General features: G+C 37.0%; 2 protein-coding genes across 3 annotated transcripts; one reads left to right on the forward strand and one right to left on the reverse strand.

Moving 5' to 3' along the window:
- Window positions 1–3,837: 3,837 nt before the first annotated feature.
- On the reverse strand, window positions 3,838–8,984 carry LOC140928472 (uncharacterized). The gene is made up of 7 exons (XM_073378227.1): window positions 8,868–8,984; window positions 7,232–7,403; window positions 6,835–6,990; window positions 5,495–6,382; window positions 4,967–5,022; window positions 4,094–4,292; window positions 3,838–3,972 (listed from the first exon to the last, which is right to left on the reverse strand). Exons 1-7 carry the CDS (start codon window positions 8,868–8,870, stop codon window positions 3,860–3,862), a joined length of 1,587 nt encoding a protein of 528 aa, XP_073234328.1. The 5' UTR covers window positions 8,871–8,984; the 3' UTR covers window positions 3,838–3,859.
- A 124-nt stretch (window positions 8,985–9,108) lies between these two features.
- Window positions 9,109–14,517, forward strand: LOC140928469 (uncharacterized). Of its 2 annotated transcripts, none has more exons than XM_073378224.1 (4): window positions 9,109–10,051; window positions 10,842–11,106; window positions 11,660–11,772; window positions 12,464–14,517. In XM_073378224.1, the coding sequence occupies exons 1-4, from the start codon at window positions 9,109–9,111 to the stop codon at window positions 14,068–14,070; spliced, it is 2,928 nt and encodes a 975-aa protein (XP_073234325.1). In that variant the 3' UTR covers window positions 14,071–14,517. The 2 variants fall into 2 exon arrangements, with proteins under 2 accessions (XP_073234325.1, XP_073234326.1); XM_073378225.1 differs by having other exon boundaries at window positions 12,521–14,517.
- The last annotated feature ends 6,394 nt before the right edge of the window (window positions 14,518–20,911 follow it).

The following is a 20,911-nucleotide window of genomic DNA, read 5'->3' on the forward strand; positions in this document are numbered from 1 at the left end:
CATAATGTTTCTGGGCCATTCCTTGAAATAAAATCGGCAAACATGCACAAGAAAACATTTTCCTAATCAAAATACCAAAAATCCTTCGTGTGTTTGCCCAAGATGTGCCTTATGGTATGAAAGCGTACGTTTTATGGAAACGTCGACTTGTCAACGACTTGTCAATGTCGGCAACTTAGATTAAACCTGTTGTCAACGTAAATTAACTTCTATTGTCTAATGACCAATCAAACGCCCGGTTGCTGGTACAACGCGCTTCGTGAACGCGAGATGCAGTGATATTATTACAGTCCCTCTATTCTTCTCGGTTCTCCGTCCCCCGCGCCAGAGCTATAATCCCCGACGCCCGCCCCCTCGGTACATTTGAAAATCAAGATACCCGTGACGGTAAGACGCGGTATATCTAAACGATCTCACGATAAAAATAGGGGACTGTGAACAGTATAATCCGGCGGCAATAACACAAAAAGCGAAACCGGTATTTAAACAATGTATGCAAATTTTTTCTTCTTGAAATATTACATCGCGTATGCTTCAGTTTTACTGTCCAAATTCCGTAATCATCCTGTTGTCTTTCTTGTGGTTGCCGTTTGTTTTACAACCATCTAAACAACAATGGCTTAAAGAAATATATTAAACTAATTTATTCAACTTCATTTCTCTGTGCATTACTGCTAAAACAGTCTCAATTAGTATATTTGATTCACTTCGACCAGTTATCAATGCTGATTAAATCCGCTGAAAACCCAAGCCATTTTTATCATCTTAGCAATTTTAGTAATCAAGCGTGTTCGGCGTGTCTTACCCAAACTGCACGCTAAGCGTGCTATGATTCGCACACTTACCGTGACATATGGCACACAAAAAAAAACAAAATGTCTAGCGTCTTTATTTACCAAAACAAACGCAAGTGTGTCCGTCTTTGTTTTTTTCAATTTAATTGATCTACGGCACGCTAAGCGTGTCGTGCAAGCGTGTCGTGCAAGCGTGTCGTGAGCGTGTTTTCACCTTTAGCATCAGATTCCTGAAGAGGGTCACATTTGAAAAAGAGATGAAAAGTGCCAGAATATTCCTAAGGCAATAGAGTGGCTGTAATCCTCAAATATTACATACCCCCCCCCCCCCCAAACAAGGGCCTCTCAGCACTATGTTCACTAATTAATGGCAAAAACGAAACATATTTAAAAGGATATCGCTATATATAATTATGCCTATGAGCAAGAGTAAGATTATCTACACTTATAGTAATATGAATCAAGAACAATTATCACAACTATCAAAAAATGAATAGATAGACATGTTAATGGCGCGGGGTTCCGCTAAATTAAAGAACAGAAAGTCTGTCAGGCCTAAAGCTGTGCTACCGAAAGTCGCTGACCGAATTATCTGCCAACAAACTAGAACAAATGATACAACCCAAAAAGCCGAAATCATTAGTACAATTGCCAGCAGAAAAAATAGAACAGTCTATTAAACAACCTGCTAAGCTGCCAGAACCCAGTAAATTAATGTCAACATTAAAAACCTTGGCAGCACAATCTCTAGTGAAAGATAAGGTCAAATATTGGAACAAGAAAGCAGAACAAAATGCTTCTATTAACACGTCAGACAAAAAGCGTATTTCTATTTTTGACATGAGAACAGATGAGATTCGCATGAGTAAGCTGAAGCACGATACACCTGGTAGTACATTCCAGAATTTGTTTGAAAATAGGCTAAATCGAAAGCCAGGCAAACGGGACAAGGTATAGGTTATGATTAATGCGGATGTGGAAAATATCGTTGCCAAAAAGAGAGTGATAACACTCAAGGCGTTTGGCCAGTTCAAAATGGAAATGCCTAAAAACAGTGATGAGGATAAATACAAGTTTTTAGTATACACGTTACTCCAGCATGATTTTAGTATTTTGTCAACACAGAAAATTGCTAATATAGGAGCTAAAATATTGATACATAAACCATTAGAATTCAGGAACATGAAAGTTGGTGCTTTAAAACTGAACTCATTTTTCCTTGATAAACAGTTTCCAATTAAGCAACGAGGAGATAATACATGCATGATTGATTTTATCTGGCAACAATGTCGAGGCAAGAAGGATTCAAATGTTATTCTTATGAGAAGTTGAAAGATGAGTTATAAGAATTTGCCTCTTGCTTTCCATTTATGAATTCACAAGAGGTGGTTGATTGGGCGCGAGCGTGTCATCCGAATGTATCAGTCCACGACTATGATTCAACTTATAAGAAGTTTATGAAACACATAGCAACAACAATGCATCATGATATTATACTGGTTTATCTCATTAAAGAAAATCACTGCTAACCAGTTACTGATGAGAAGCTCGAGGTTTTAGCTACAAAAGGCAAGGAGGTGTTGAGAATTTGTGGAAATATATGAGTGATATGAAATGGTCGCGGCGCCATAAACATTTTGTGGTTATTAATGATATGGAGGAAGTAGCGCAGCTGGATGTCAGTAATAAAATAATCGTACTACCTGAAAATGAGAAAACAGAGCCTGTTATTGATCGATATATTTATGGTACTAACTACTTTGTCGAATTCCTGTATTTCAATAACAATGGCCGGCTTGATAGGTTTCTTGACCATCGCAATAACATGTACGTGTCAAATGACATGTATGAGACTAGAGAACAGATTTGTGATCGTCTTTATGATAAGTTCAAGACAGCAGATTTTGTTTTGGTCAAATCAAAGTTTTACAACTATGGCAACCAGTTTATTCAAACAAGTGTGAGGTTTTTTTACCTGAGAGTAGCTATGATATCAAGACTAAACAAGTGTTAGATGATTTTTATCCTTAGGCGCTTCAGTGGTGCAGCAGAGATGATCAACCAGATAACTTAGTCTCACTTGATATTTCAAAATGTTATCCATCAATTTTGATCCATAATAAAGAACCAATTCCGATCTACACGATACATGATATCATCGAGTCCTTTTCTTATAAACACCAACGAACTACTATGGTGAGTTTTATATTGACGAGTTTATAATCAAGCAGTTTAGTGCTGATATCAAGATTAAGACTGGATTTTATAGTAAAAACTTAGTTAACCATTTAGTCAATAATGCCCGCATACCTTATTCTAAGATCAGGTATTTCATCAGAGCACGGCAAACTTTGAAGCCTGATACTTTTACTACATTCCTGACTTATCCCTTAACAAAATGAAATATACTTATAATATACTCCGAACATACATGAAGTATACTGCACTGGGTATACTTTAGGTATACTTGATGTATACATTTTGTATACACTTGATGTATACTTTTTGTACTAGTAATTTGGAACACCCCGATGTATACAAAAAGTATACCTCTCCAAGAGGATGTATACTAATGGTATACATGCTTCATACACAGAAAAGACCACAAAAAGTATACTTTTTGTATAACACTTGCAAAAAGTATACAATTTGTACACTTCTAAATTAAGTTGCTGAAACCCATAAATTTCAGTAAGGACAAAGGCATGCATGACCACCCTGGCTCTACATAAATTCACTAAAAAATGTTCAATATTTGCTTGTAACAATAAATTTTATTTGGAGCTTTTTTAACAGTAACAGACGTACAGTATGTCAATAATTTTTAAAACACAATATTATTTTCACTGTAGAAATAGCTTATATATTGTACTTAACATTTAATAAATATTTTTTCATAATTATTTCAAACCCAAAGACTGCTTGCTGAAAAAGGACAATAACCGAATGCCCTAACAAACTTGCAATGAAATTAGTAATCTGAATCAGGCCAACTACTTATCTGTCACAACATTAACTTTTTCTGCGTACATAATTATATTACAGAAGAAAAAAAATTAAGCTTTTCACTCATCCTTCTTTAACTTTCTTGATTCCAAAGCACTCAGCTTGTTTCTTAAAGCCAGCTTCAGAGAGGACTCAGTTGGCGAATGCTTTTGGTATTCTCTCATGACAAATCCTGTAAAGAGGGTCAAAAATCATTACAACATGAGTAGTGAATTTATGGATGGGAAAATTAAAAAAAAGCAGTTTCTGAGAGACTATTAATTTACATAGTCATCATGTTATTGCACACATACCTATAATGCTTTGAAGTATCTCCTTGTCTGGGCATTTCTTTCCATTTGCTCCAGTCAGGTTCATCCCCACCAGCTCGTCGTTTGTGTAAAAACAGTTTAACAAAAACGATGCCGCTGACTTATACGACGCTCTGGCCATTGCTTGGTGAATATGGTTCTGGTACACAAAAACTTGAGAACCAGGAGTCAACTCTACCATCTGTTGGAATTAAGAAGAAAAAACAGCCATGTTATTTTTATGATAGCAATTTTATATAGACATACACACCTGAACAGCCTGTATAATAATTCCACATGTTCTGCCGCATGTCACATTTCAAATGCTCAAAAGACATTGACAACTTTGACACATAACAAGGGCGTGTAAAGAAAGTCAGCTTACAGTTTACCCTTTGGGCAAGTTGTGGCTTGCAGGGACTAGCCCAAGGAAATGCCCCACAAAAGTAAAAGAAAAAAAGGGCAAGGAAAGCAAGAGGTGAGGACGAGGGAAAGTGAAAAAAACAGTCGTGGAGGCAGTGAACTTTTTTACCTGATGCCTGAACTTCAATGCTAAAATTTAGCATCAGAAACTATCAGCATTGTACTTGAATTGTTAGTATGTCTTTCGGGTAGTTCACATCTACATTGTAGATCCTTTTCAGCCTGGTAAGAACCAGAAAAGGTCTTAAATGGCTCGAAAGAGTGGTTTTCTGCTGCATATTATCTGGGAGCAAATGGGTTAAACTGTAAGCCTGACTAGGTCTAGTAGGGTCGAACCTCTTGCAAACATCAAATTAGCCATTGACGACTACATGATTTGCACAAAAACTTTACACTGATTTGTCTACAATAGCATGCACATTCTGTGATTAAAATGGTGAATGAAGTGCTTACCTTAAAGCGTTCTGCTAGAATGGGACTGATCTTTCCAGGTCTTGGAGGATCAGAAACTTAAAAATAATGATAGGAATGACTATAGTTATTAACAAGATCGAAAGTTCACCTTGCATGTAATTATATAGTTTTGTTAGGTTATAATAGTTACGAATAAATACTGCATATTTAACCGAGTTCATTTATTTTTCTGGTACTCAATGATCAATTATCTCCTTCATAAAAATTAAGAACCTACTTAGCCTAAATTGGCAATACGTACCCCAAAATACATGAACCTATTTTGCCAGACTTCAAAAAAGTAGGTTCTTATATGCAGGTGTTTACTGTAATTAGTGGACAAAGACCAGACAGTGGATCGATCGATCCACCACCAAAACAGGGTGCCCCCAAGCAGACTAACTGGATTATGTGCATCCCTTTTTCTAATACCCCTTATTTCTTTTATTCACAACAAGACTGCTTGTTTTCTTTTAACTCTCATTCTTTAATTTTCAGGGATTATCACATAAACTTCCTCATACATACCTTGACCTTGCAAGCTCTTTAATTGATCTTCAAGTTCCCTCACTCTCTTTTTGCGTGTTACGCATGATGGACAATACTCTTCTTCATCTGAACTTGAGAGCGGCTGTGGTAGAACTCGTCTGGGGCATTTACCACCCACAGTTGGTCTGGCTACTAAGTCTTGTCTTCTGTTTGGAAAATTTCTGGGTGTGTTTGTCAGTGGGGTTCTTTGTGCTCCTGAAATGGTGGCTTCTTTCTGTTGATTTGGTATTGACAGTGGCACTTCTGTTAATCTGCCACGCAGAGTTGTCAGAGGAGATCTTGACACTGGTGTGGTGGAATTTGGCATCTGCTGAACTGGTGTTGTGGATACTGGTTCTTCCCACACATCCTGCAGTGTGGTCAGAGAGGTTCTCTGCAGTGATGGAATTGCTGTCTGACAAATAGATGGTGTGGTTGGTGGGTCCTCTGAATTGCCCTGCAGCATGTCCAGTGTCTTTTGAAGCTGTGAGATTGACAACACTCTTTCTGGTGTGGCACTCCGTAACTCATTTACTGTGTTCTGAAGACGATGAACAGGATTTGATGGTGGTGTTGATGAAGTTGTGAGATCCACACACTCTGAGACAACATCGGAATCAAAGGGATCTTCTGCACTTTGATTACTCACCAAAGCAGTCATCCTTTCTAGCAACATGTTATTTCGCTCAGTAAGGGCCTGCCGTTCCTTTTCTCTTTGCTTATTTGCCTGCTCCTTTTCAATTCGCTTTCGCTCCTTTTCTGCTGCATCATCATGATCTTTTCGGGCATTTTTCTTCCTATTTTGACTTTCACTGTCATTTTCTTTGCTTCCTCCAGCTTTCTTTCTGCCCTCAGAGGTCTTGGGTTTTTTTTTGGAAGGTTCATCATCTTTAAGAAATAACAGGATAAAATAATAATGTATAAGAAAAAGGTCTGAATAATTGAGTCTCCCAAAAACAATGAATTTGTAGTAGCTGTAACAAAATACAGCCAAGCCTGTTTATGACAGTCACCCTTGGGAAATGGCCAGGTAACCATTATACAGGTCCACTACACAGACAATATACGGCTAAATTAATATTTGGGAACCTGTCCGGTGACCGTAATACACAGGGTGACCGCTATATACAGGGCGGTTATACAGGTTAAATGTTTTTAGAACTTTGATAATTATTATTTTATTATCTACCTCTGTAAATTGAAATTTAAGGGAACAAGGAGCAACCACCTTCAATAATGTCCTCAGTGACTAGTTTTTTATAACACTTACATGTAGTTCCCTTTTCGCGGTGACTTTAAACCATTATATGCTGTTAGTGTCAAATAACAGCTTACTGTACCTTGACTGGTTTCATATCCATCAAGTCGTTTATTCTTTGTTCTCTTTCTCTGCTTCTTACTGGGGGATGAATTCTGTTCACAGTTTGAACTGTTTTCTTCTGTTCCAGAATTTCCAAGCTCCTTGTCTAAAACACTTCTAGCATCACTCATACTGTCTGAAAAAGGCCAGTTAATAAAAAAAGGGTTAGGACTCTTTTTTGTGTGAGAAAGAACGATTTCTTTACCCCTCTTAGCAGTCATTCATGCAGAGGCAAAATAACAGTCATCACTTTACAACTGTAAATGTATATTTATTATCATTATCAGTAAGTTTTTTTTCTTATGTGGTCCAGAGTTCTGACAGATGCACAAGTACATGCTCATGACAGCTTAAATCACTTGAACTATTAGTCTTACCATGGAGAGAGAGAATTTTTCCCCTCCAAATTTCTCCATCATATTGCATTTCAGCAATGGCCCCAGCTCTTACACTTTCCTTGACAGCTAACTTCTTCACAATAATCGCTTCCAATTCACTTCTTCCATTTGGTCGATTCCATTCAACTACTGCAAAGCCATTTGGTTTCACCTACAAGGGGTAGTTAAAAAAAGTTATGAAAGTATTCTAGCACAATGTAAACAAATTTGCTCTTTCGATGTCAGAGAAAAGCACACACATTTAATAGTTTTGGTAATCTGAGACACCAGTCGTGGGTCCCATTTTTTTGTTTGGAATCATGAATAACAAAAACCTGAGCCTGAAGCTCACAGGAATATGTGCACATGTATGGGAAACTACCTTCCCGGTTAGTTACTTTTGATCCAAGAAATACAAGAAATGGCGGCCCGGTCTCCGTTCACAGTCCCTGTTACCCATGCCGGCAGTCAAGGTAATACAGCGTTGATGCTTGTTAATTTCAAACATGTTTTAAAGGGGGCACAAAAATTTTAGAACACTCACCAAAGTCATTATTTCAAGGAACTGTACTACTTCGACGCAATCGTCAGGGATATATAAGGGTATATATTTTGGTTAACGTTCGCAATATCAATTTTGCCCTCGCCGAGAACGATTAACAAGTAGTAAAAAAGTTGTGAGTTAGTTATACTAAAGAAAGTTAGTTATTAATCGGTGACAGAAACACATGAGCGGTTGTTCAATCAGGCGTTACTTATAGTTTCTGTTGGTGACCAGTGGTGAATATATCAAAGCCTTTTCATAAAAAGACTGAAATCAATGACAAAATTGAAATGCGAGTCATGAACGTGGAAGAACATATTTGCAGAAATTATAAATCACTGAGGTTAAAAGAAAACGACAGGAACCATGGATGTCAAGATTCAAATGATCACGCTTCTACTCCCGATGCTGTGAAAGTCATATCGGGTCGTGATCGACTTGTGACAAGCCGGTCGACTGCGAGAAAGCCAGTAAAAAGTCTAAAACGTTTCAGTTCGTCCTCTGTTAGTATTTTTCCCTTTAAATATCCTTAACTACAGGACGCTCTTTTAGAATTAAAAATGACTACTGAAAATTAATAATTTCTCAAGTCTTTTACACTGGAAGCTTATAAGCTTAAGTATTTATTGGGGTTTACCTCGGTGTAAAAACCTGTGAAACTCACGAGTGACGTAAAACAATGAATACAAAGGAGCCACTGAGAAGTCAACACAATAGAGCCAAGGAAAACAATAGCTAGAAAACAAAGAAAAACTTTACAGGTTTTTACACCGAGGATGAGCATTTATTGTCGCGTTCTTATTTGAAATGCACTAGCTGAGCCCGATCGAGTTGTATCAGTTCCAGTTCGCAGACACAAAGATAAAATGAATTTTACGCTGCGAATGTATCAAAGAAGTTCTAAGAGAACAATTCCCTGGCTTGAACGCTGCATTCGACCTGAATGAAGAAGGTAAACTTTTACCATTTTTTCTCACCGATTTAAGTAGAACCGTTGAGCTTACCTATCACCATAATTGCTATTAAAAAACGAACTAAAACGTGACCTGATTAGGGTTTTTCAGGTTTTTTTATACAGTTTAATGTACTCACCATTTTCCTGGATACTGGATTGCCCGAAAAAGGGGAAGCGACAATAAACGTTCAGTCGAAAAAGAGTCTGATGAACCAAGCAATTCACGTTTCACAGCTACTGAAGTTTCGCGCCAAGATCTAACACATACACCGACAAACGTGCCGCAAAAAATCCCGCCAAAAGGAAAACAAACAGACGCCGACGTATTGAGCATGCGTAATATCTGCCTGGGTCGATCGGCTTTTATACGAACACAACATGGCGACTGGAAATGCAAAAGAAACACGTAACTCTAGAAGTTGTGAAAAAAGAAGAGGTACTTACCTGTCTTATCTGTCACATCCGTCGTTGAAAGTTCCCAGAACGTCAGAGTATCGCCAGAAACTAGCTAAAACTTATGATAGAGAAACGAATGCGGTATCTTGTAGCGACACTGTTGAACATTTTGAGTCAGAGTTCCTGGACTACTCATATGCATCTCAGGGGATCGAAGAATACTCTCTGGAAGACCGTAATAATGTTGATTTGTTGAAAGAAGATGGTCGGCCAGCTGAGGTAGAAAATGACAGAGAAGGCCGCCCAACTAGAGACTCCATCGCTGATGAAATGTTAAAGGGGCTCCTGAACAACACGGCAGTTGAGCAAGACAGCTGTGATGAAATTTCGCAAGTTTTTCCTGAAGATCCAGCGCTTGATACAACGTACGGATCTAGCGAGTTTCATGAGGATTTGAACGAGCAAGATAATGACGTGGATGAACTTTCGGAAGCGGAAGATAGGAATGAAAGCAGCACTCAAGATGACTACGTGAAAATTACTGAGCTATCCTTATCACAAGACACCCCTTTATACGAGGGGTCCCCCGTTACTTTTTCAGTTAGCTTGCTGCTGATTATTAGCTTCGCCATAAGGCATAATTTGAGCGGACTGGCTTTGGCTGACCTTTTGACGTTAATTAACATTCATCTTGTTGTACCCAACTGCTTTGCTAAATCGACAGCTGTTCTCAACCGATTCTTTCGAAAGCTTAAGAAGCCTATCGAGTACCACTATTATTGTTGTTGCTGTTTTGAGTACATTGGGCTTACAAAGACCTCCTGCTGTTCTAACAAGTATTGTCTGGTAGATTTTTCCAAAAAAGGTGCACTGGCCTACTTCATTGTCCTACCCTTAGTCACACAGCTTCAGTCATTGCTGTCAAGTAAGTAGATTATCTGCTAAGGTATAGATCATTCCTTTGGTATCAGGTCACTTCCTTCCAAGTCAGTTCGTTCTAAGTAGATGTCCCACCTGTTACTAAATGATACTAAATAACAAAGAATTTCTCATTATCTTTATCCACTACCATGTTAAGTATCCCCTGTCACTAAATAATGCCCCACATCAAAGGATTTCTCGTTCTTTTGGGTTTACCTCGGTGTAAGAATCGTGCACTTTTTCTTTTCTTTGTACTTCATGTTTTCCCAGGCTCTTTTGATGGAATGAAGTGACTGTAAGGGCCTCCACTGACTAGAAATTTAGTTGTCGACAACGTTTTGTTTTCGACAACTAAATGTTATCAACAACAAAAAAACGCAGTGTGTAAGACGGGTTGTTGACAACTAAATGCTAAATTTTGCTGTTGTTGACAACTTAAACATTGTCATTGTCGCAAAAAAAAAAAAAACGTTTTTGACAACTAAATATCTAGTCTGTAGAGGCCTTAAAGCATTCACTCAATACATGTATTTTAACCATTCATCAAACTGAAACAATGTTACATATGTAACTGGTTGTTATCACTTGTTAATGCATTGACAGTTAACATTAGCAGTTCGTGATCAATAATAGGAAAAATTCCAAGATTTAAATGAAAAAGATTTTTTGCAGTCTTGTTACATGTACATGTATTCAGGAAATATTATCATTTGCCTCAGTCAAACAGAACCTCTGTGTGAAATTTATTTTCTCACTCTTATGTATTGTTTTCAAATATTTGTTTTGTTTCTTAGGGCCAGAAGTACCTGATTTTCTGCAGTATCGTGTCACAAGACAAAAACAAAACTCAGATGCCATTGAAGATATCTTTGATGGACAACTGTATAAGAAGCACTTTGGGGAGGACGGATTTTTTAGGGGTTCATCCACACAGGACAAAAAGACACAGATCCATTTGTCCCTGCAAATAAACACGGATGGAGTTGCAATTTTTAGGTCTTCAAAATTTTCCATATGGCCGGTTTATTTTATTGTCAACGAATTGCCTCCAAATTGCAGGTATGTAATAAAAGCTTGAATTTTTACCCTTGATTAAACATGTGCTGTAAGCGTTTTAAACAGCTTCAAACCTCCTCCCCCCCCCCCCCAGCCGAGTATTTCATTTCTATAGTATTGCTAAATAATATATAATTTCTCTTTTTTTTTTTGAAGTATTGATTAAAGAATGTCAAACCAAAGTAACCAAAATAACAATGGTTGTAAAGTATAGTCATGTAAATAAATTAATTGTGGAACTGAAGTACACAGTTTAAGCATCTACTTGCCTTCATGATGCCACTACCAAAGAGAAAATTCCACAGTTAATAACCAATAAGAGAAAAGAAATTGTGAGAGAAGAGTATCACTTAATCTAACTGCAACACATCATAATGAGCACTGATAATTTGCAGAATTGCTAACTAGTAAGAATTGTTTGTAACTCATTCTTTGCTTGGTAACTGACCTATCTTGAAATGGACCGCTTTTGCTTTTTTTCTCATTAAAAAAACATATTCACATTTTTTTTTTGTTAAAAAACTTCATTCTTTCCCTTTATTTTCTGTCCCTACAGGCAGCAGAGAAAGTACCGCATGTTTGCTGGGCTTTGGTTCGGTGTCTCCAAGCCACATTTCCAAACATTTATGCAGCCATTCGCAAACTCACTAAATGATTTATTCTTCAAAGGTAAGGTTTATGTTTTGAAAATCAGTCCCCATTTTTTGTATTACCTTAAAGCATGCATTTATCTGCTACATTCTAATGTACATATATGCACACTGTAGTCACAGCTACTCTCTAGTATACTATTAGTTCAGAATGTTCATAATAAATACATTGTACAACTGTTGCTGTTTGACATAATTATTACTCCCCGAACTATATATAATTTACAAAGGGGGACAAAGGAAATTGAGTCACTATAGAGTGACTCACCGGACAACTTCCCTAAAACTTTGCTTTATATTTTCTGTAAAGGTGACCTGTATATAGTGGTCACCTGTTAGTGTGCGTAACGGATGCAGTCACCCTTTAGACTTAGATGCTATTCATTAACTTCCAGTAGAGTTTAAAGAGAACCTGTATATAACGGCCACTTGGCCATTTCCCAAGGGTGACCGTTATACACAGGTTTAACTTACAACTCTGACTAAAGGAGATTTGGCATAATACATGTAGATACAAATGTGTGCTTTAAATTATTGAAAATTATTTTCAATCATTATTTAGCAGCTACATGTATGTATGAATTTCAAAATGCTTTGATGTGTTATCTGTTATCAATTAACTTTGAAGTCTATAGAAATTCTGCTGCCCTCATTTCTACCCTATGGGTCAACATCTGAATAGTCAGGATTTTTTTGCTCCTTTTTTATAGGGATTGATGTAAAGCTGAATGGCAAGAACATGTTGCTTCGCTGTATTTTACTCTTAGGGACATTTGATGCCCCAGCAAAGTGCCTTTTCCAAGAGTTTTGTCAATTCAATGCCTTTTATGGTTGCCCATACTGCCTGAGCCCTGGCAAAACTGTGCAGACAAGTAGCAAAGGGCACACTCATGCTTACCCATTTGATGAAGCAAATCTCAGAACTGGTCATGGGGAACCAAGAACACATGAACAGACATTAAAGTTTGCAGCTGAAGCTACCAAGGAAAGTGCTCAAAAGGGCATCCCAAGTAGTGTTAAAGGGGTTAAAGGCTATTCATGGTTTATGTTTATTCCAAAGTTTGACATCATTAGAGGAATAGCCATTGACTATATGCACAGTACATTACTTGGCGTGGTTAAGATGTTGCTTACCCTTTGGAGTGACAAGACATATAAAGCAGAGCCATGGTCTGTCTGTAAAAGAATGAAAGAAATTGAAGAGAGGTACCTAAAGATTAGTCCTCCTTCTTGCATCACGCGCCTTCCCAGAAGCCTGATAGCAAACTTTGGGCATCTCAAAGCATCTGAGTTAAGGACTTTCCTGTTGTTCTACTCTGTTCCATGTCTGTATGGTATTCTTCCAGAAGAGTACTTTCAGCACTACCTTCACCTTGTGGAAGCCATTTACCTTCTTCTCCAGGATTCTATCTCTCCGAATGACATTGTAAAGGCCTCTGCTTTAATAAAGCATTTCTGTATCAGGATAAAGGAACTTTATGCAGCCCGCTATGAAACTTTTAATGTGCACTGTTTACTTCACATGACAGAAAGAGTGAGAGATCTTGGTCCACTGTGGACTCACTCTTGTTTTTGCTTTGAAGACTTCAATGGGGAATTAAGAAGCTTATTTCATGGTACACAAAGTGTGGAAGAACAGATTGTGACAGCTGTCAGTGTGCAACAGAGAATACCTGAGTTGGTTCCTCTCCTCGAAAGTGGATCTATGGCTCAAGAACTTTATGAACACCTTTCAAGAAAGCGTCCCCTTGCTTCCAAAAAGGAAAAACTTCCAGGCAACAGCAACTGCAGCATCGTGGGCAACTTACAAAATTATGTCTTTACTGCTGTTGAGCGAGCTGTAGTCGAATCCCTAATTGGGCCAGTTCAAGAAGTGTATCAGTTTTTCAGATTACTCATTGGAGAGCAACTGATTCACTCCAAGTTATACAAAAGCATGACAAGGAGAAACAACTTTACAATAGAATTTAAAGGCAACAGTGGGGATTCACCACCTTCATTTGGACAGATTTTGTTCTATTCCAAAATATATTTACATTGCCCCAACCCTTCATTTTGTGCTAACTCATGTAAATGTAGGAAGCCACTGTTTTATGCATTGGTCAAAGTTCTGAAACCTAACAAGACTTTAGCAATTGCTAATGATCCCTACACTGGTACTGCTGTTTCTCACCTGGTTCCAGTCATCAGGAGTGACAATAATTGTATCACTGCAATTCCAGTGGACAACATTATTCGATTATGCTTTTTTGTTGACTGTGGTAATGACAATACTCCCTTTGTGGGAATGTTTCCTAATCAGTACGAAAAAGACTAAAGCGTTTGAGTGGTTTTTTTGCAACTGTAAGTGCATGGTAGCACCATCAGAGCACCGTCACAGATACATGTAACATGCAAAATTATGATCCTGCAACACGAATGGGTAGGTTTCAAGTGAATTTTTGAGAGAGAAAAGAAAATGTGTGCCATTTATTAAAAGCTGCCATCTTTTCCTGTCAGGGCACGTAAACATAATTTTTTTTATTAAAACTAGCTTCTTTTAATGTTTTTATTATAGCAAAATAATGTTGTGTATCTTTCGAAATTGCATGACATTGACCCCTTAACGAAGATTGTGTATGACATATCAGTCCCAAAAATGTTGATGTTGTTGCTGAATTTCTCACAATGCTAATTCTTACATGAACAATGGACAATATTATTTTATAAGCATTGGCCAGTGAGTGATGAGTTGCAAAGAGCGAAATATATAATTTTTAAATTACTGCAGTTTTACAGATCTATTAGAGATATGTCTTGTTTGTCCAGTTCTTGTTGTTCAAACGTATTCCTTTCATCAGCATTTGGAATTTCTCAGAGATTCTCTAATCAGGTACATGTAAAACAGTATTCTAGAGTTTGTTTCACTGAAATTATTTTTGGTAACCCTTCAATTCAATCAACATATGTGTTGTTTTTCTACTTTTGTTCCTGCTTTAATTTAATTTTTCTTTTGTTTGGGCATGGTAATGTATGTGAAATTTAAACCAGGGAAAAGTTGAACTACAACATATACTATATATTTATATGTTGTTATATATAAACTGTTTATGCTATACAAAGTATACAAAAAGTATACATCAAAGCTTTACTTCCTAATCAATGAAGATGTTTTTTATACAACTTGGCATCAATGCAGCACTGATGTATACTTATTGTACACATCAGTGCTGTTTGAAGGCCTTGAGGTATACTTGTTGTATACGTCATTGCTGCTTTAAAGTCCTGAGGTATACTTGTTGTATACATCATTGCTACTTAAATGCAAGTGATGTATACAAAGAGTATACATCATTTTTTTTTGCTAAGCCAAATCTTGCTTGATGTATATTTGATGTATACTAAAAATGTACACCATGGCAATGTAATACATACGGTGTATACTATTTGTCTACAAAAAGTATACTATCAGTGCTCTAATTTTGGTAAGGGATATCTTCGACACCTTCCCGGAAGCACAATCCAAACGTCTTGCTAATGGGTTTATGGGAGATTTGGGCAGAAAATATAGCAAAATTGATAATGGGTTTACTTGTAGATTAATGGATACAGCCCAAGCAATTTGGACAGCAGGATTAGCAACAGGAAAGAATATTAGTATTGATAGTTGTAAGAAAAGTATGACAGATCAGGAATTATTTTTGGTTCGTGAGCGTCAGACTGAGCGCATTTTTTCGGACAATACATCGATGAACAGATTTGTTGTGTCACAAGCAATATTATCATGTTTGAATTTGATCTATGACAATTGGACTGATAAGTCACAACTCTATTCGATCAATACAGACGAAGTGTTTATGACTAACCCTAAATACCAATACCCAAACAAGAATGAAGTTGAGTTTAGTACTGACCAGATTGGCAAGATGTTTACAAGTAATTCTGAGCTTTTGTATTTTGACATTTTTTGAAATAATTTTGATCCAGATGACTATACTGATATTGTGGGCGATGATACTATCTATTACGGTCAAGCGGGATGCGGCAAAACAACAAAACACATCAAGTTAGCGTCAGAGGCCACAAATCCGATTATATTGTCCTTCACTAACAAGGCTATTGAAAATGTGAAATCACTGATCGATGGTAGATTACGAGATCAATGTTGTACTTTTGACTCATATTTCAACAGTTATCATAACCGCGATATATGCCATTTGAAAGGTAAGACAATCTTTATTGAAGAGTACAGCGTGACGCCAAGTGGATGACCAAGATCTAGCACGCATTCACTAAATATCATAATACTATTTGTATGTTTAACGATTCTAATCAATGTGACCCTGTTGAAAAGGGCAGCCATTACAAACACTGACTATTTTTAGTCTGTGGCTATATCAGAAATGTGTCCTAGACGAGTCCAGATGAAGTACAAAGAGGGTTGTGCTAGATATGATATCAAAAGAAGAGACACGTTGACTAAGTTTTTGGAAACTGGAAAGGTGGCAGCTAAATTTGCTGACAGAAAGCCTTTATTCAAAAACATTTGTTATCTAAATTCTACTAGACAGAAGGTCACAAAAGAGTGCTGTGATAGATTTACAAAGGGCAAACAGAGTTATGAAGTAGAGTTTATCTATGATGGCAGGAAAGAAGTCTATCCAGTTTGTGCCGAAATGCCTATGTTAGCTACTACCAATCTGAAATCAGATGAAATTTACAATGTGATGGAATTTGAAATAGAGAGTATAGATGAAAAAAAACTGTCATGATTGCTGATACTGTATTCACGATCGAAAAGTTTGCTCAGTCATTCATCCCAGCATTTTGCTGTACAGTTTGTAAATATCAAGGCGCTGATATCGACGAGCCGTATAATATCTATAATGTAAATCGCATGGATAAGAAAAAGTTGTACACTACATTATCACGAACTACAAAACTAGATTTCATCCATTTGAATAACAATGCATTGAACAAGAAATATGTCATTAGAGAACACCCCAAAAATGGAAATTGTAAATTCGTACCTCAACAGCGATTTCAACAGTGGCGAGATTTATAAAATCGAATTCAAGAACTGTGACAAAGTCTACATTGGAAACACAACTGGTGAGCTTCAGACACGATTAACACAGCACCTCACTAATAATAAGAGTCCAGTATATCAGTATCGGCTTCATAAGCCTACTATCAAACTGCTTGTTAATGCCCCAAGCAAAGGCAAACGTGAATTGGAAAAAGTGGAGCATGAATGGATTTATGATTTTAGCGAGAAGCTGGGAGATCAATTATTAAACAAGCAAGGAATAAAACCTAAAAGACAAGAAGTAAAATACCAAGCACAAATGACAGCCATTGACGCTTTTCAGAAAAGTTGTTACAAGACAAAATACAAAAACTTGGCAAAACTCTTCGAATCAAGGATGATGTTACAAAAAATCTGTTATACTATGACGGTACTGTCGATGGCAGAGGTTATCGCAATGTGGCCCAGTGTAAACAACAACCAAGAGAGGAAGCAATATCAAAGCTTACCAAAAAGCAACAAGAATTGATCAAAGAATTGACAATTGACTTCAACTAATAATAGGTTAGATAAAAAATAACAAAACTGGTGGGCACCAGACCTTCTCAGGAGGGACCCCCCATTTTCCCATCCCTACCCCCTTCCCAGCCCCACCTATTCCCCCCAGTCCCTCCTGAGAAGGTTTTTTTGTTATTTTTTGTTGTTCCCACCACCACTTCCGATCTTCTAGGCTAGCCATCTTCGAAGAACTCTACACTTTTTCATTTCATTTTATGTCATTTTGTTTTTTTCTCCCTCTCTGGCTTAAGGGTGAACCGGCACTTCCGTCGCCATAGCAACCGTAGCTCTACCCAACACCCCGAGACCGTGTTCAAGGGATTCCTATTTTCCCATTTTTCCCTTCCAATGTTACTATTCCCGCAGTGGGGTTTTTACGACAATATTTACAAGCTTTTTTCGCTTGTGAGAATGTCGATAAATCCAAGCAATATTTATGATAGTACGCATAGAGATCTTGAGTCTGCTTTAATTTTTCTGTATCAATATTTGGGTCAATGTGATTGAAATTAAATATATCTTTTTTGGTCATTATAATACTAGTTTAGACAATTTATAGAACGTATGAACCGTTTAGCTTTTCCTGTAACGTTATTTTATGAAATTACACAGAATCAAAATCGTAGAACTTTGAAGAGTGCATTACTTTATAAATTACAGCGTCATGTGAGAATATTTCGAATCTATAGTTATTCCTGGATGCACAACTTGGAAATCGTGTTAGTGTAGAAGCCTAATTGGATATTGACGCTTTGACTATGAACCTTCCTATGCCTTTTTTAGATAGCCAAAACACAACTCGTTTACCATTGAAACTGCTTGGTACAGTGATAGAACGTCTATCATTATGACCAGCAGTATCCAATTCTAATTTCTTTGTTGTACTGTTATAAATCAAATGTGATCTTCCATTAATACTACCGTCTATGAATGTTTTAATACTCATTGACCTATTTAGACATAATTGCAGAACAACGCATATTGTAAAGTCCATTCCATCAGATAATATTAATTTCAATGTTTGATTTTTTAATCTCAATTCTCCTTTCTGAACATCACTAATATTCATTTGGGGGAACGTTATGTTAGCATTAATGCCTGTGAATGTCATGCCTGACGCCCCACCTGTCAGTTTATAGTTACTGGCATCACTGAAATCATAAAATTCTTCAAAACTTGTCCTGTATACATTATTTTTTGTAAAAGGATACAGATATTTTACCATCTTCACAGTAGCCGCACTATTATTACGACTTTTATCTGGAACAATATTTAATATCTTCTTTCGGTTCATATCGAGATCAACATTGTAAACAACTTTTGTGGGCGGAATATCCCCTCGCCGTATGGTAACCATAAGTCTTATTTGCATCTAAATCCATTGCTTCGCCGAGAATACCGTATGTTATCAGGTAATATTTATCAAAATTAGTTGGATAAACTCCCAGGTCAGATTCTGCCTGCGCCATAATATTTTGCACGTGTAGAAAATAAGGCTTGGATGAAGCTGTTTTACTGAATACTGCTACAAGCTTATGGTAATACATAAATTCTGTCTGATTGGAGCAAGTTTTATACTCATGTGAGTACTTATTGACATGCCATCTTTTCACAGTTACTCCCTGGCTGATAGTTGTATCAACAGTAATTATAGATTCATGCTACAATTGATAGTCTGTGGTAAGGATTTCCAAACATAAGATATATTTTTGTCTGTTTGAAGGGGATGGCCTTGGATAGCTAATCGCCATTTATATCCTTCTGAGTTCTTTCTAATGGAGGCAAAACTCACATTTTTATTGTATGTATGATAATTACCCGATGTTGTTTCTAAATCACCAATGCTGTTCAACGCAATACTGTCGGTTAGTAAATCAGTCCATTGTAAAAAACCATTTGTGGGATCCATAACAAATGCAAATTTGTTGGTATGATCAGACGGCTTTATAATGTGTGTGTTTAGTGTTTTAAGATTGACACAATCTTTCTCTGATTGGGGGTAAGCTAGATTGGTTATTTTTGTGTTTATCATAAAATTATTCAAATCACCAGTCATAGAATTAGTGCCCTCTCTCTGTAAAAAATTATTATTTATTAGACCACCCTATAGTCGCAGCTTCACTAGAATATTCATATCCACTCTATCTTATACCGAACAATCCGATATTGCTAAACAGAAATTGTATATTACTGGTTCTAGTCCCTCTTGGGGTATACTTATAAAAAAATTCAAAGTCCACCGCATCCCCATTTGCTGTTGCCTTCGGCAGGCCAGTTATTTTATTGTTGGACATATTTAGTGGTCCTGCCATAACTCCACTGGACTTATCCAGGAATTTTTTTTAAGATCAAATTTTTGTAGCTGGTTGATTATCACCATCTGGTTGAGCCACAATATATATCCTATTGTCATTCATATCCAAATTGCCGGTCATTAAACCACCAGAAAGTGATAGTTTAGTATCAAGTTGGTTTTTTGTTAGGGCATCACTGTAAGCAGTTCCTTCAGCCATATTTGTCAGTTTTTTGTTTACCATGTCATAATTCCCATCTGCTGTGTGATTAAAACCAGTGCCCGGTGCACCATGAGCACCAGTAGCACCGCGAGGACCAGTAGCACCAGGAGGTCCAGGAGGTCCAGTAGTACCACGTTTTCCTTTTGTAAATGATTGATTATAATTGGGTTGTTGATTGAAAATTCCCATCTATATTATTATATTATATATTTCCATAAAAGTTTCTTTTAACTGTTTTCATAGGTTTATCAACATACAGGAATGAGTATGGTTGTTTTCTGGCTTTAATATATTAATCCTTTTCTTACATTCAGCTCTCTAGAAATCATATTTCTTTCATCACTTCTTGGGAAATCATAACTAAAATAATGACTGCAGTTGATGTCAATGTTGATATCAATGACTGGTAACTTTTGGAGTTTTATAAAATGATTGTGAAAGGTAAATAACACTGCAGTTCTTGTGTCGCCCTTGAATGAAATAATCAATAAGCGGCTTTTGATTTTTACCACAAATAAAATCGTCGAATATTACAATTTTCGGAGAATCACTTTCCTAATTTTTATAACTGCACCGAAAATCCAAATTCACAGTAATTTCGACGGCTGTCACTTAAAAATTCTTTTCCTTCACATTATTTGACCAGTTTTTTTAGCTGTTCTGCTGTGTAAAATCCTAGAATCCCGATGAGTTTTTAAAAAACTAATGTTCATCGCTACAATGTTTTGATTTTTCATTCACGCAGTCCAGGCGAGTCCGTTCCCGCGTTGACATTTTGATAGACGTGTGACATGTGAATAGCGGAAGTCCCTTGTCTTTTCCGGTTTGTTCTAGTCGGGGAGATTCAACGAGATTTTGTGGGCGTTTTTGTTATAGCCTTACCAACTTCCAATGTTTTTTAGCCTTCCCCTAAAACACCAATTCTTTGTCTGTGTTTTTTTATGATGTCAATTTCTTCATCATATTCAGCAATTTGATCCTTATTTTTCTTTCTGTTAGTTTTTGTTGTGCTTAAATGGGCTTTTTTCCAGCCTAAGCCATTATTTAATTCACCAGATTTAGCTAATATTCACAGG

This window comes from Porites lutea, chromosome 2, assembly GCF_958299795.1.
Source record: "Porites lutea chromosome 2, jaPorLute2.1, whole genome shotgun sequence".
In the NCBI taxonomy this organism is placed as follows: Eukaryota; Metazoa; Cnidaria; class Anthozoa; order Scleractinia; family Poritidae; genus Porites; species Porites lutea.

Coding starts and splice junctions, on each gene's coding strand:
- LOC140928472 (XM_073378227.1), bottom strand. Junction 4,293..4,966: donor TTCTAGCAGAACGCTTTAAG/GTAAGCACTTCA, acceptor TAATTCCAACAG/ATGGTAGAGTTGACTCCTGG. Junction 3,973..4,093: donor GATACTTCAAAGCATTATAG/GTATGTGTGCAA, acceptor CCCTCTTTACAG/GATTTGTCATGAGAGAATAC.
- LOC140928469 (XM_073378224.1), top strand. CDS start 9,109: ATGGCGACTGGAAATGCAAAAGAAACACGTAACTCTAGAAGTTGTGAA. Junction 10,052..10,841: donor GCTTCAGTCATTGCTGTCAA/GTAAGTAGATTA, acceptor TTTGTTTCTTAG/GGCCAGAAGTACCTGATTTT. Junction 11,773..12,463: donor AAATGATTTATTCTTCAAAG/GTAAGGTTTATG, acceptor CCTTTTTTATAG/GGATTGATGTAAAGCTGAAT.